At 36.5% G+C, this 16,012-nt stretch overlaps 1 protein-coding gene across 2 annotated transcripts in view; it reads right to left on the reverse strand.

Annotated features, from left to right (window-relative positions):
* The window catches only part of SMAP1 (small ArfGAP 1), a 108,314-nt gene that overhangs the window by 61,177 nt on the left and 31,125 nt on the right, over positions 1-16,012 (reverse strand). For both annotated transcript variants that reach the window (XM_049776890.1, XM_049776889.1), the window contains exon 3: positions 7,026-7,111. In XM_049776890.1, the coding sequence (XP_049632847.1) occupies positions 7,026-7,111 (86 nt within the window). The remainder of the gene's footprint in view (positions 1-7,025; positions 7,112-16,012) is intronic.

Below are 16,012 nucleotides of genomic sequence, written 5' to 3' on the forward strand. Positions count from 1 at the left end.
TACAGTATCTTCAGTTATCCCCTTTATCAAAGTAACTGGTAGTATCCAAAACATTAATATTACATTCTTTTATCTTTTAACATGAATTGATTTATTCTTTAAGACTTTTCCTTTCTTTAAAGCAATCATTTAAAAGACAAATTAATACCTACTCCCAGGAATAAAGCTTCCATTTCCAGACATTACTACTGACAGCTGTCAACTTTGAAAAGCTCAAGGGTGAACTGCTGATTACTTTTGGAGCACAAGATAACTCATGAAACTCTGAAGTAATTAAAGTTTTCAGATTAGATGAAATATTCTAATGAAAGACTTTCTGTCATGCACTAGTATATGCAGCCATAATTAACAACATCCCACAAGAGAAATACTTTTGCAGCAGTTTCTGCATACCTTCTGTAAATTGTAAAGCCTTTAAAAGTGACAGATCTTGTTAAAAATGCAGTGAAGTTCTATAACGAATGAATTTTACTCAGTTTGCCTCTAGGGATAAGACAACTATATTTAAATCAATAAAAGTGCAGAGATGCTAGGATTTTTAAAAGAACACGGAGCATTAGGATGATTCATAAAATAGACTGATTTTTCTCACTGTCTTCTAATAAAACCTTATAAGTGTTTTATTATTAAAAGGATGAACAAGGGGCCGGGAAGGTGGCGCTAGAGGTAAGGTGTCTGCCTTACAAGCGCTAGCCAAGGAACGGACCGCGGTTCGATCCCCCGGCGTCCCATATGGTCCCCCCAAGCCAGGGGCGATTTCTGAGCACATAGCCAGGAGTAACCCCTGAGCGTCAAACGGGTGTGGCCCAAAAACCAAAAAAAAAAAAAGGATGAACAAAAAGGATGTTGCTGTAACAGAGTAAACATTTTTTAAAAGCTTATAATAATGCATCAGATATAGGGTTTGTTCCTGATTTACAAAGTACCATCATGTATGTATACTTATCATAAAAAAATTATCTATTTTTTAGAGCAAACCTTTTTTAAGTACTTTCTGAAAACAATTAGATTATCCTCTTGTGAACTCAGAGGTCAACACTTCAAACCATTTAATTTGGAGGTGCTTCAGAAGTAATATTTAGTGTAAAAAAAGCAACTATGCTTAACTTAAAAAGGAAAAATATACATAATTCAAAAGTCAGATATAAATTTTAGAGACATTTCAAAGTTGAATTCTTCACCTGACCCTTATAAATTAGTAGTAAAGAATCCAAAATACATTTCTCAGATTTGGGCTAACAAAATATGAGAATTCTCAGATTTCTCATAATAAAATACCATATACATTTGAGTATAAGCCAAGTTTTCCTGGCACAAAATTTATAAATTTCGCACAAATATAAGCCGAAAAACCCGTACTCGGCTTATACTCAGGTCATAGAGGTTATTTGATTCAGTGCATATGACCGAATCAAATGCACTTAGTCTCCAGTTGTCTTCTGCTGTTTGCTGGAGGGGGTGGTGCTTCAGCTCAGTCCACAAGTCCCGCCTGAGCTGAAGAGGTAGGCAGCTGAACTGAACTGTATGCCACTTAACTATTTAATCCACAATATTCTGCACTTTGTATGAGACCCACAGGAGTGATGATGATATCTGCAAACTCAGTGATGATAACAATGTTTCTGCTGATACCCTCACATCAGATACAGCTGAAGCTCTGGACATATATATGAGGAGGAGGAAGAATCCAGTTTTGAAGGATTGTTTTTGGTTTTTGGTCACACCCTCAGGGGTTACACCTGGCTCTACACTCAGAAATTGCTCCTGGCAGGCTTGAGGGACCATATGGGATGCCGGGATTCGAATCACCATCCTTCTGCATGAAAGGCAAATGCACTACCTCCATGCTATCTCTTCAGCCCCCGGTTTTGAAGGATTTTAACCTTTGTGATTTAGCTTGATTACCTGTTAAGCTATTCCTGCGCTTTATCTAATTTAAAGTTTTAAAGCTACTGTTGCTAGCTTACAGTTTTTACTTAGCAATAAATATTGAAAATCATTTAACCTACTGATTCCTCAATTACTGTAATTGTTTTGAATATATTTTTTATTTTTGAAATTTATCAGTGGCTGCTGCATTTTCTACCTTAGCTTATACTTGAGTCACTAAATTTTCCCAGTTTTTAGGGAAAAATGGGGGGGGGGTGGCAGCTGATATTCAAGTATATACAGTATTATGTTTCTCATAATCCAAAATATTGTGTTTCTTAAACATAAAGCAAAATATTATATTTCACACCTATCAGTGCTAGAGCTGGTTGAGGATCCAGGGCCTGACGATTCAGTGCTGGTGCTGAGGGAGGCCTTAAGTCTAGGAGAATAGAGTGAGCAGAATCAAACTCAGGGTTTCAGACATGCAAAGCATTACTTGAGCAATCTTCCTAGCCTCTTAAATCTACTTTTGTTTTGTTGTCTTTTTTTTTTGTTGTTGTTGTCTTTTTAAACTTTGGTCTAGGAGCCATATCTGATGTGAGCAGGGATCACTCCTTCCCAAGCAGTAAGGCATAGTGCAGCCAGTTAAGAATGTATTGATATGGGGCTGGAGAGATAGCATGGAAGTAAGGCATTTACCTTGCAATAAGAAGGATGGTGGTTCAAATCCCGATATCCCATATGGTCCCCTGAGCCTACCAGGAGCGATTTCTGAGCATAGAGACAAGGGTAACCCCTGAGCGCTGCTGAGTGTGACACCCGCCCCCCACCCAAAAAAACAAAAACAAAAACAAAAACAAAAAAACCCAATGTATTGATACCAGGCACACTCAACAACTATAAAAATTCCATATTGGGTCAGGAAACAGATCAGTGGTCTGGAGCACATTTTGAATGTGTGGATCTTGGGCTATATCCCTAGCACATTTAGTCTCCCATGCATTGTAGAGAACAATCCATGAGCAATGAACAAGGATGAGACCTAAATACAAAATCAAACAAATAACAAAAAATAAACAACCCGAAAACTTCATCTTATTTAAAATCCCAGATTAGGATCAAATACTTTAAATTACGTTAGCAAAATACCGGAACCTAATATACAAATTCAATACAAAGGGGACACCGAGTAGCTATATGTCGGTCCAGCCACAAAACATCTTCAAGGTTTATCTGAGAACAACATAAACTCCTGGAAGAATTAAATAACAAAAGCTTCTTTTACTGACTAGGTAGCACATAAAAGAATGGCTTTTCAAACTTAAGTAATTTTCCCTATAATATTCAAGGATTGCTCAAAGCTCAAAAATCAAAACAATTTCTAATACATATGAAAACAAAATTCCTCTTAATAGCACATCATTCAAATCTGTACAATTTTATATATCAAATAGGGTTTGCAGTGAGGAGCAGAAAGAAATGAAGTTAATACAATTACTTGGTAATAACCAATAACTTGTAATACAATTATAAGTACTTGTAATAACCAAGTATTCCAGAATACTGTTTGCTTTGTCTACCAAGTGCCATTTCTCAGAGTATACCAAGCTATATTAATCAGTTACCTTTTATAAGCATAACCTTACCCAGTGCTTTTCTACCAGCTACATGCTAAGTGTGAGAGTGCTACCTCCATTTTTCTAGAATCTCAAGTTGCATTTCCAGTTACTGAGTATCTCCATCTACATGTGTAACAGATAACTTCATGTGGCCAAAGTAATAAAGACTGGGGACATTATCTTCTATATTTTACCTATAAGACTCCATCTGGTAATGAATTCCTTCTCTCAGCAGATAAATTTCAAGTCTTCCATAGACACTCACTCAAGCTCTAACCCTTGGGATATCTGTGAAATTCTCTTAAACAATGTAGATATTGACCTAGTCAACCTCCTACATTTCCAATCTCCTTTCCATTTTCCAGGTTCCTTAATTAATTTAGAACTTCATTGTTCATTTCAGGATTATACAAATTCTATATGGTCTGACTTCAAGAGTTCCTGTATATAATGCAAGTTATGATAGAAATTAAAACTTCTGTTTTTCTCTTCAAAATCCTTCATGAACTTCAGATCCTTCCATTCTATGAACCAGTGAAATAAGGATCAAACTGTTCTATATGATATTGAAAACTTTTCACAATCCTGGAATAGCATTTATTTTTTATTAAACACTTGTTCCACAAAACGTCAATTTTGTTGTGTTGAAATGAATTTTAAGGGTCATGTTTCCTTACACCTTCCAAAAATCTTTATGCCTAAAATGTACCTCCTAACCTACTCAGCTCCTTACTATAATAAAAACAGCTTTAGTTACCAGATTGTTAAGTTTGAAAGCAGTAGAAAGGGGAACCAGAAAAGGTTAAATACCAAATACTTCTTGAACATCAGATAAGAGACAATATAAACATAATATATAATGGTTTGTATTTCTGTTTATGAAAAGACCTTATTTTTAAAGAAAAGTGATTAATCAAACTGTATATACATATGGATAATTTATAAATTATTAAAAATAAATATTACTAATTATATTATGTATCTATATTTATAAGTATTATATTATTTATAAATGTTATATTTGTATTATTTAAATGTTATAAATATTGTTAACAGCTTAACTTTGAAAAGAATTACAAATACCTATTACCAAATAACCTTATCTTTAGAGCAGTAAAATGTTAACTTGTTTTGATTTGTTTGCTTTGTTTTGGGGGCACACCAGACAGTGCTCAAGCTTTACTCCTGACTGTGCTTTAGACACTACATGGAATGCAATAGACAGAACCCAGACTGGCTGTGTGCAAAGCAAATGCTTTACCCACTGTATTCTCTCTCCAGCCCCAAAGCAATAAAACTTTGAGAATGTTTTTCTCAAACATCAATATAAAACAATAAATCCTATAGAAATAAACTCTGCTTTTATTTTTTACATATATAATATCCTAACTACAATTTCTATGAGAAAGTATTCTATTAGTTCATTAGACCAGAATTGTAAAGCAAATATAGTTGTACAATCTACAGCCAAGTTGGAGATGAAATATTAAAACTATTTAGCATTCTATTTATAAATTTATAATTTGCTCTTTACATACATGCCAAACTGATTCAGAGCTGTGATTATGTTAAGTTGAACAAAGGAAAATTTTTAGGCTGATGAAGTGACAGTAGCAAAGGAAGGTGGGGAGGGAAAGGAGAGAGAAAAGGAGGAAAGAAAGGTAGATGGAAAAGAAGGGAAGAGGCAGAAAAAAGGGAGAGAAGAGAGGAAGAAAGGGAAGAAGGGAAGGAAGGAATTGAGGGAGAGGGAGAAGAAAGGAGGGAGGGAATTTTAGGAGGGTAAGAAGGAGTAATAAGGAAAGGAAGAGATGGGAGGTAGGGAAAGATGGAAGACAAAAAGGATAAGAAGATAGTTTGACTTGCATTCAGAAACCCAAAGTTCCATCCCTAGCAGTGCATGATAACTCAAATACCATTATTAATAATAGGTGGCCCCTGAGCACCATATGCTAAGCCCGCAAAACCAGGTCAAGTAACACCTGATTTGGTCTCAAAGCCTTTGTAGTGCAGGGGAATATCCTATAACTCCCAAAAAAGAAAATAAAGCCACCCTTGGAAATGAATTTTTTCATATTCAACTTACTGACAAATAAAATTTCCAAAGGCAGTCTAAAATAATAATTAACAACTTACTCTAGAGTTGAAGATCAATAAAATCATCCATAATATATTTAGTAAAAAATACATAAAAATACATTAATCATTTATTACCAAGGTCTTATTTTAAAAGTGCTATAAGATATCTTCCTGCCCCATTGTCCCTGCACTCAGCACCGTTAACTCTTCTTGGATCCTGGGAACTGAGGAAACACACACAATGCACCTTTCCAACTCAGGACACATCCCTAGGTGCCCATAATGTGAACTGGCTCCATTAGTCATCTATGTATATCAAGGCCTCGTAACTTTTTCCTGCCCCATTGTCCCTGAACATGTTCCGTTGTCCCAGGATTGAGGAAATCCCAGCCATCCATCTCCCAGCCAAAACTATGTGGACTTACTATCCATATGTCAATTACACTCCTTCAACCTCACCAACTCTACGGGCTATGGTGCTAATATCTTTCCTCAAATATCCACCAAATAACCCTGCAAGAAAAACAAGAATGTCAGCTATTGATCTGCATCTTAAGGACAAAGAAACTGCCCTTTAACAGACCTTGCTGAAAAAGAACAAATCAGATCAGATCTCAGATAATCTGAAGTCACAGTACTCATAAATTTTTAAGAACAATAGGAGAAACTGTCTCATCAATGTGAAACTCAGATCAATGCTCCATGGAGATAAAAGCATAGAAATAAAAGTAATCACTGGAAAAAATTTTCTAACCAACTCAAACTGCTACATGGTACCAAAGAGTCCATACATATGAAATTGAAGGAATTTTAAAAATACAATAGCAACCTCAAAGTATCAAACAGAAAGCCATACAGGACAATCACTTTCCTTCCTTTTTAAGTATTGAATTGAGTCACTGTGAGATACACAGGTATAAATTGCTGTTCATGACTCAGTTTTAATCATATAATGTGCAACACCCAATGTCCTCAGTTTCCCTCCTGACTTCCCCTGTGCCTCCCTCTATGGCACATATTTTCCTACTCTCTTTCTTCCTTTTTTTCTTTTAGACAGTGTGTTAAATGTTATCATGCATTATCACTTTTTTTTTTTTTTTTTTGGTTTTTGGGTCACACCTGGCAGTGCTCAGGGGTTATTCCTGGCTCCAGGCTCAGAAATTGCTCCTGGCAGGCACAGGGGACCATATGGGGCGCCGGGATTCGAACCGATGACCTCCTGCATGAAAGGCAAACGCCTTACCTCCATGCTATCTCTCCGGCCCCCGCATTATCACTTTATCTCCTTTCAGTACCCAGTTTTTATCCGGAGTGATTATTTCCAACTATTATAGAACAATTAATTTCTATTTTTAATGAAGAATTGTATAACACATTTTCCTAAACATTAACATATAAAAGATAAACTGCATAAATGAGTTAATTCTTCCAAAAGCCTCAAGAAACTTTAAAGGATACTGATCTGTCTGTGGTCTTCGAAAATTCTCTGGAAGATTGGCTTCATACAGTAGTCTGGCTTTAGTATTTCCCATATCTTGCATGCACTACAATAAAAAAAAATCAAGTATTTTCATGTGATATGAACATTAAAAAGTAATTTCTATATACAAATACACATGCATATCTACAAATAAGTATAATATTTTCAAAATATTTTCTTACTTAGAAAGTAATCTAAATTACAACTATGCAATTAAGTGGGATATAAGATAAGCAAAAGATAAGATGGTAGTAATACCCAGAGACAATAGAGATGAGGACTAAAATGACCAGCTCATGATATGAAGCTTACTACAAGGAGTTAGAGTACAGTTGGAGAAATAACTGCACAGACTACTACCAAGACAATTATAGTGAGAGAGAAATAGAACGTCTGTCCCAAAGACAGGCAGGGGATGGGGAGGAAGAAAGTGGGGAACACTGGTGGCAGCAATGTTACACTAGTGAAGGGTGGTGTACATTCAATGATTGAAACTCATCTACAAATCACGTGTTTAAATAAAACATAAAATAAAAAAATATGTATGTAATTCAGGAACCTAAATGGCGGTGTATAGACTGTTATTGATCCTAATAACACAATGTACTGTAATTATACTGTTGATTTTAGTGGTGGTAGAAGTCCAAGATTAAGATTGAGATAGCGAGATGGCTCAAATGGCTCAAGCATATGCTTTACATGTGCGAGTACTGGATCTGTTCACTGGTATGTTTGGTCCTCCCAGGCACTGAGGAACAATCCCTGAGAACTGTACCAAGAGTCACCCCTGAGCAGCCACTGTATCCCCTCCCCCAAAATGAATCAGCTCTCAGAACACATTAAACAATTTTATACTCATTTCCAGTTAAACTAAGTTTCAGTATCATCTGCTTTTCTTTGTTTTAGACTTAGGGCCACATCCAGCATTCATCAGGGGTTACTCCTGGCTCTGTGCTCAGAAATTACACCTGATAGGCTCCAGGGACTATGTGGGATGCTGGAGATCAAAACCGTGTCAGCCACTTACAAGGTAAAAGTCCTATCTGTTGTGCTATTGCTCTGGTCCCCTCATCTGCTTTTTATATGAATAAAAAGCCAAGGGTACTTACTATATAGTCTATAAAATTTAAAACTAATTGTAGCTGCTATTAACAAAACATTATACCAATGGTATTTTTATCATTTATATAGCACTAGAGTTTCATCAGTAGAAAAACTTCGTTTCTATAATTCCTGTTCTGATATACTAGATATACCCCCAAACCATAAGAAGACAATTCAATTTTAACAAATTATCAAATGTCAACCTTGAGTTGGAGCAGTCAAGTATTCAAAGTATTCCTTCAAAAAACAAAACACAGAGAGGTTTTCTCTATTTGAGGTATGCGCGCATGTGCGTGCGCGTGCGCGCACACACACACACACACACACACGCAAAATTAATACTCACTCAACTTTTGACTTCTATTTCACCATAACTCAAGTTAATCTTCTTCCATTAAGGGAATCTAAGTCATCTTTTAGAAATCCCAAAAAGAAGGAAGAGTTTTGTGTTTGTTATTTGACCCTGGATAGAAAACAGAAGCTGGGGCCGGGTAGGTGGCGCTGGAGGTAAGGTGTCTGCCTTGCAAGCGCTAGCCAAGGAAGGACCTCGGTTCGATCCCCCGGCGTCCCATATGGTCCACCCAAGCCAGGGGCGATTTCTGAGCACATAGCCAGGAGTAACCCCTGAGCGTCAAACGGGTGTGGCCCAAAAACCAAAAAAAAAAAAAAAAAAAAGAAAACAGAAGCTAAGGCAAAATAACTCTCAATTTCAACATGGTGTTAGATGAGAGGAAACAGTGTAACGTGAACTGACAGTGCAATAAGAGGGCTCTACTATGTCATAGGGAAAAATATTAAGGAAAGAAAAATATTAACTTTCACAATATATGCAATGGAGCAAGAAGTAACTTAAACACAACTCATTAAAATATATGAAAGGGGCCAGAGTGGTGGTGCAAGCCGTAAGGCATTTGCCTTGCGCGTGCTAGCCTAGGACAGATCCTCAGGCATTCCATACAATCCCCCAAGCCAGGAATGATTTCTGAGCACATAGCCAGGAGTAACCCCTGAGCAGCACTGAGTGTGGCCCAAAAACTGAAAAAAAAAGAAAACAAAGTTTATGTTACGAAAAGAGTACATGGAAACCTCAAAAGTTTTTTTTTTTTGGGGGGGGGGACACCTGGCAGCGCTCAGGGGTTCCTCTTGGCTCTACGCTCAGAAATCACTCCTAGCAGGCTCAGGGGACCATATGGAATGCCAGAATTCGAACCACCGTCCTTCTGCATGCAAGGCAAATGCCTTGCCTCCATGCTATCTCTCCAGCCCTCAAAATAGTATTTAATATACATTAATATACATAATACATCTGATCAATCCTAAATTCTATTTACATTCCTGCTAGTATTTCTAGAAGGCATGCATTTCTAAAAGACATGCATTTTACAATGGGTTAATAGCATATAAATGAGTTAGTTAATATGTTAGTTAATAATATGAAAGTGCTTCACAATTTTGGCATTATTTTATGTTAATAGCTATGTTTGTTCACAATTATATAAACTAGTCTTCTGTTAAAATTAATATTTATTTAACTTAGTCACTGTGAGATATAGTTACAAAAATATTCATAATTGAGTTTTAGACATACAATGTCCAACCCCATCCCTTCACCATGCACATTACTAAACACCAAAAACCCCTCCATTCACATGCATGCCTCCTGGTTAAAAGCTATAGTGATGAAGTCCAGGAGCACCACCTGGTGTCCCCCATCACTGAATGGCCCAAGCAATAGTGCAGTGCCAATTTATAGTGCTGAATTACCAGGGCAAGTATTACTAGGAGGAGCCCAGGGCTCCCTTAACCCTGCTTCAGATGCCCATCTACACACAAAGTATATAAATAAAAGATAAAATACTTTCCCTCTTTAATGTGATTTGCAGTAAATAAAAATTATTTTGGCAAAACAAAAAAAGCTAAAAACAAGATATATATAAGTATGTACAAAGATATATATAAGTATGTACAAATATATGTACCTATTCAAATATACAGACACACATGATCTAAAATGGAAATGTTAATCCATTGCAATGACATAGATTACAAGAAAAAGAAGATAATCTAAAAGGGAGAATTGAAGTGGAATAACCAACCTAACTGGACACCACTTCTAAAGACTGAACATAGGAGGGAGGGAGGGAGGGAGGGAGGGAGGGAGGGAGGGAGGGAGGGAGGGAGGGAGGGAGGGAGGGAGGGAGGGAGGGAGGAACAATGCAACAGAATTCATCAGGCTAGGATATTGCAGCAGTAGTGCTGACCCTGGGTTCAACCCTGGGTTCAATTCCAGCACCAAAAAAAAGAAAGGGAGGAGGAAGGGAAGAGGGAGAAGATGTCGAACTCTTTGTAGAGCCAAACAATGTGATTAAGAAAATACTTCAAGATAGAGTCCAGAGATTGTACAACGGTAAGTCATTTGCCTTACTCAACAGAACCTTTTTAAAATATCAATAGAATCTTAAACATTGGTATTTAATAAAAAAGATACTACTTCTTAGTGAGTGAGAGAAACAGAATGCCTGTCTGGAAGACAGGCAGGGGTTAGGGGAGGAGAGATGGGGAGCATTGGTTGTGGGAGGTTCCACAGGTGAAGGAGGTATTCTTTCTTATGACTGAAATCAAACTACAAACATGTTTGTAATCATGGTGCTTAAATAAAGATATCATTTAAAAAAACTGAGGGCCAGACATATTAGCAGGAGAGCTTACTTTGTATATACCACTTGCTTTGTATATATGAGACTCTGGGCTCAATTCCATAACCCCCCTCAAAAAAAAATGATACTACCACTGTTAAAAGTGGATGTACATTTAGATGCTTCTTTCCAAATTTCTGGGAAACACAGAGAAAGAAAAATCTCCTAGGACAAAGATATTGTACAAAAATATAAAAATAGCTATAAATGTGTACCATCTGTGTTTTGTTTTTGTTTTTGGTTTTGGTTTTTCAGGCCACACCCGTTTGATGCTCAGGGGTTACTCCTGGCTAAGTGCGCAGAAATTGCCCCTGGCTTGGGGGGACCATATGGGACGCGGGGGGATCAAACCGCAGTCCTTCCTTGGCTAGCGCTTGCAAGGCAGACACCTGACCTCTAGCGCCACCTTGCCGGCCCCCATCTGTGTTCTTATATATGAATAAATTCAATATTTTAGGCAGAATATAAGAGAAACCAATAAATTGTTATTACAGAAGGAAAATTAGTAACATATGGGAAAAAGAATATTCAATTTATAGCCATTTTACTCTTTAATGTTTGTACTACATCTATAAATATTATTTCCTATTTCCTCATCCAGTAATAAGGAGAGGGCTATATTAATCTGGCACTGTTTCCAAATAAAATACTATTTACTTAGGATTTCTAAGTAGCATCTGACTCAGAGCAATATTTCATCTTTAATAGCATTCTTCATCCTACCAGTAAGACAAAAATTTTCTAAAGATTAAAAAGGTTATTAATCAAAATAAATTAGTATGGTTAAAAAGGTTACAGATCAAAATAAATTAGTATGGTTTAAGGATCTTAACCAAGCAGATATCCCCAAATACACTCAAAGTCTATTTAACATATACTTAGAACAAAAACTAAGATTTTCAGCTGCCTTATTGACCTTTTTTTTTTTTATTGTTTTTGTTTTGGGGCCACACCAGGGGTTACTCCTGACTCTGCACTTAGAATTCGCTCCTGGCAAGCGCAGGGAGACCATCTGGAATGCAGGGAATTGAATTCAGATTCGTCCCTGATCAACTGCATGCAAGGCAAACACCCTACCACGGTGCTATCTCTCTGGCCCCCCTGAATGTATTTTTTTAATACTCAAATTGAAAAAAGTGTAAATGATTATTTACAGTCCCTGAAGTCATGTCAGTGACTCACCTCGACTACCACTTGAAATTTTCCAGAACAGTTCTCTATCTTCCTTTCAAAATCCATCAGGGTTTCTTGCATAGGAGCAAGCTTTTCAGGACTGGTTTTAAGATCTTTTTGATTTCAGCTGCTGGAAAAGAAGTGCCACTGGTTTTGGTCTCAGGAACTCTTTCACACATTTAAAAAAGTTTACTCCTTCAATTTTTATAAAATTGTATTTTAGGGAAACTGTTCTCTTTCTGTTTTACAACTGTTTTAAGAACAAAGCAAATAATCCAAACATATTAAATTTTTTTAAATTTTAATCATGTAGAACTATAGTACCAATTTTATATTTTTCATAATTTCTTGATATTTTCCATCATAATGTATTTGTTGTAGAATTTTATAATAGCTATAAATTTAGAGAAAGCATTCTTTAGTTCTTTTAAGCAATAAAATTAAACATTGGTATGATAAAGCAGTTAAATTTTCACATCAGACTCTTTGGTCATCCCAACTTACTAGGGATTCATACAATTTAGAGTTCAGGAGTAAGTAATTACTGTTATTCTAGATGCTTAAGGCCCAGCTCAGGAGGGATTGATGGTATAAACAATGAAATGGTGAAGGGGGGTGTTAATTTTTATGACTAAAACCAATTACAATCATGTTTGTAACCATGGTGCTTAAATAAAGTTATTATTAGAAAAAGAAATCATCCTGTACTTTTTCTTTTCTATCAATAGTCAAAACAATTTTGAAGAAAAAAATGAGAAGAACTATATCCCTGGACTATGAACAAGAAAGTGATAATAAACATTGAGGCATTAAAACAAAATCAGAATTTCAGAACAATAAAGTAGAAATGAGAGTTGAGATAAGCCACCAGATAAATGAACAGTTAGTGAGAAAGGAACCAAGACACCAGATTGATAATATAGCAAACAAGGCATCCCTCTTCCATGTGAATAATTGATTCAAGCCCTGACACCCCCTACAGTTCCACATTATAGCCTGAGTATAGAGCCAGAATAAACCTTGAGTATTATTGTTATGACCCAAAAAACATACAAAAAGGAATCAAGAGCATAGGTAGTTGAAGGAAAGTCAATGGTATTGCAAAAGCTGATTTTTTTAACAATCACGCAAAAATTAATACAAAAGTATAAAACTATTTCATACCCTACATAAAACTAAATTCTAAATTAAAGACATTGACTTTAGATCTGAATTCAAAAAATGCCAATGGCAATCAATCCAAAGGCAAAACTCTCCATGATACTGACAGAAATCATCAATAATTGTTACTCAATGACAAAAAAATAAAGCAAAAGTAAACAACTAAAATGTTTTTACAATATAGAAATAATAGCTAAAATAGATACAATAAAATGTGGGGGAAAATATTTGACTACCAAGCATTTGAAAAAGAATGAACATGTAAGATATATGAAGTTTTCACAAAGCTCAACAACAACAACAAAAAAAACTCCATGAAAAAACAGAGCTGAACAGAACTTCTCTAAAGAAAACAGATGGCCAATATCAGCTTATTTGGAAAACACTAATTAAAACAAAGTAAGATTCCTGGAGCCAGAGCAATAATACAATGGGTAGAGTGCAGACAGATGGCCCAGCTTTGATTTCCAGCATCCCATAGGGTCCCCTAAGAACCACCAGGAGTGATCCCAGAGCAGAAAACCAGGAATAACCCAAAAGCACCACCAAATATGATCTCAAACCAAAATGAGGTATCACCTCACACCAATGAAAATTATTCCTACCAGAGATCAAATGACCAAAAACATACAATCTTTGATAAAAGGGCAAGAAATACAAAATAAAGCAAGGAAAGCTCTTCAACAGTGGTGTTGGGACATCTGGTCAGCCACATGCAAAAAAGAGAACTCAGACCTTCATCAAATACCATGCACAAAGGTCAAATTCAAATGGACTTTAATATCAGACCCAAAACCATAAGGTATATAGAAGAACACTTAAGTAAAACATTCCATGACATTGAGACTAAAGGAATCTTCAAGGAGAAAACAGCACTGTCCAAACAAGTGAACGCAGAGATAAACAGATGAGACTATATTAAGCTGAGAAGCTTCTGCACCTCAAAGGAAATAGTGAGGAGGATACAAAGACCACCCACAGAATGGGAGAAACTATTCACCCAATACCCATCAGATAAGGGACTAACATCTAAGATATACAAGGTACTGACAGATCTTAACAAGAAAACAATCTAACCCCATCAAAAAATGGGAGAAGAAATTAACAGACAATTCCTCAAAGAAGAAATACATATGGCCATAAGACACATAAAAAAATGTTCCACGTCACTAATCATCAGGGAGATGCAAATCAAAACATCAATGAGGTACCATCTCATGCCACAGAGGCTGGTACACATCACAAAGAACAAGAACAATCAGTGCTTGTGGGGATGTGAAGAGAAAGGAACTCTCATTCATGCTGGTGAAAATGCCATCTAGTCCAGCTTTTATGAAAAAAAAAATATATATATATATTTATATGATTATTCCTCAAAAAAGTAGACATGAGCTCCCATATGATCCAGATATCCAGATATCATACCCACTCCTTGGTATACACCCTAGGAACACAAAAACACAATACAAAAATGCCTTCTGCTTATATTCACTTACATTCATTGCAGTGCTATTTACAATAGCTATAATCTGGAAACAACCTAGATGCCTGACAAGAGAAGAGTGGCTAAACAAACGAGGTACATTTACACAATGGAATAATATGCAGCCATTTTTTAGAAGTCCAAAAAAATGAAGTCATGAAATGTTCCTATACATGGATGGACATGGAAACTATCATGCTGAGTAAGTAAGAGGGAAAGAGATAAACACAGAATAGTGTAGTCTCACTCATAAATGGGTTTTAAGAAAATAAAAGACATTATTGTAATAATCCACAGAGACAATAGAAATTAGGGCTAAAAGGACCAGCCCACGATATGAAGCTTACCACAAAAAGTGGTGAGTTCAGTTAGAGAAGTAACTGAGAACTATCAATGGTAGTGAGTGAGAGAAATAGAATGTCTGTCTCGAATACAGGAAGGGAATGGGGGTGGAAGGAACTGAGGGGGGCATTGGTGGTGGGAATGTTGCATTGGTGAAAAGGGGGGTGTTCTTTTTTATAACTAAAACCCAATTCCAAACATGCTTGTAATCAGTGTTTAAATAAGTTATTTTTTAAAAAAATTAAATGTGTTGTGGGTTTTCTTCATTAATGAACATGTTAGCACAACATAAACACAACACAATAACCCAGTGGTCTTCAAACTTTTTAAATAAGGGACTAGGGGCTGGAGCACAGCGTGTAGGGCATTTGCCTTACACACAGCCAACCCAGATTCAATACTGGCATCTCATATGGTCTCCCAAGCCTACCAGGAACAATTTTTGAACTCAGAGCCAGAAGTAACCCCTGAATGCTGCAGGTCTGTTTCCCCCAAAAAGCAGGTGGATAGTTTACTGTCCCTCAAACCACTAAAGTGCTGGACTTAGTTTAAATGAAACTATGAACAATAGTGGCTCACAGGTTTGAGGACCTCTGTCCGAGACTTAGAGTAGGAGTGGAGAGACAGAAGTCAGAGCACATTCCACTCATGTACACTGAAGGCCCAGGACAAGTCGGCTGCTAAGCATTACAGGTAGCAATGGCAAAAACACCCAGGTCAGATCAATGTTCTCAGCATGTGGCCCAGGGGCTCATTTTGGGTTTGAGGACCCTTGCAATAATTTTTCTTCTTGTTCTGCTTTTGTTTGAGAACAAATTTAACGATCTGGTAAAAAAGGCAGCATAAACTGAACCTCAATCATATATGAAGGCGGATGGGGGGGCGCCAATGTGTTATACTATTTTTATTTTATTTTTTATTATTATTATTTTATTTACACCATTTTTTCAAAGGTAAATTTTTTAAATAGCCTCTGAAATGCTAAGTTTACCGAGTACAATGAGCT

The sequence above is a fragment of the Suncus etruscus genome, chromosome 7, assembly GCF_024139225.1.
Source record: "Suncus etruscus isolate mSunEtr1 chromosome 7, mSunEtr1.pri.cur, whole genome shotgun sequence".
Taxonomy (NCBI): Eukaryota; Metazoa; Chordata; class Mammalia; order Eulipotyphla; family Soricidae; genus Suncus; species Suncus etruscus.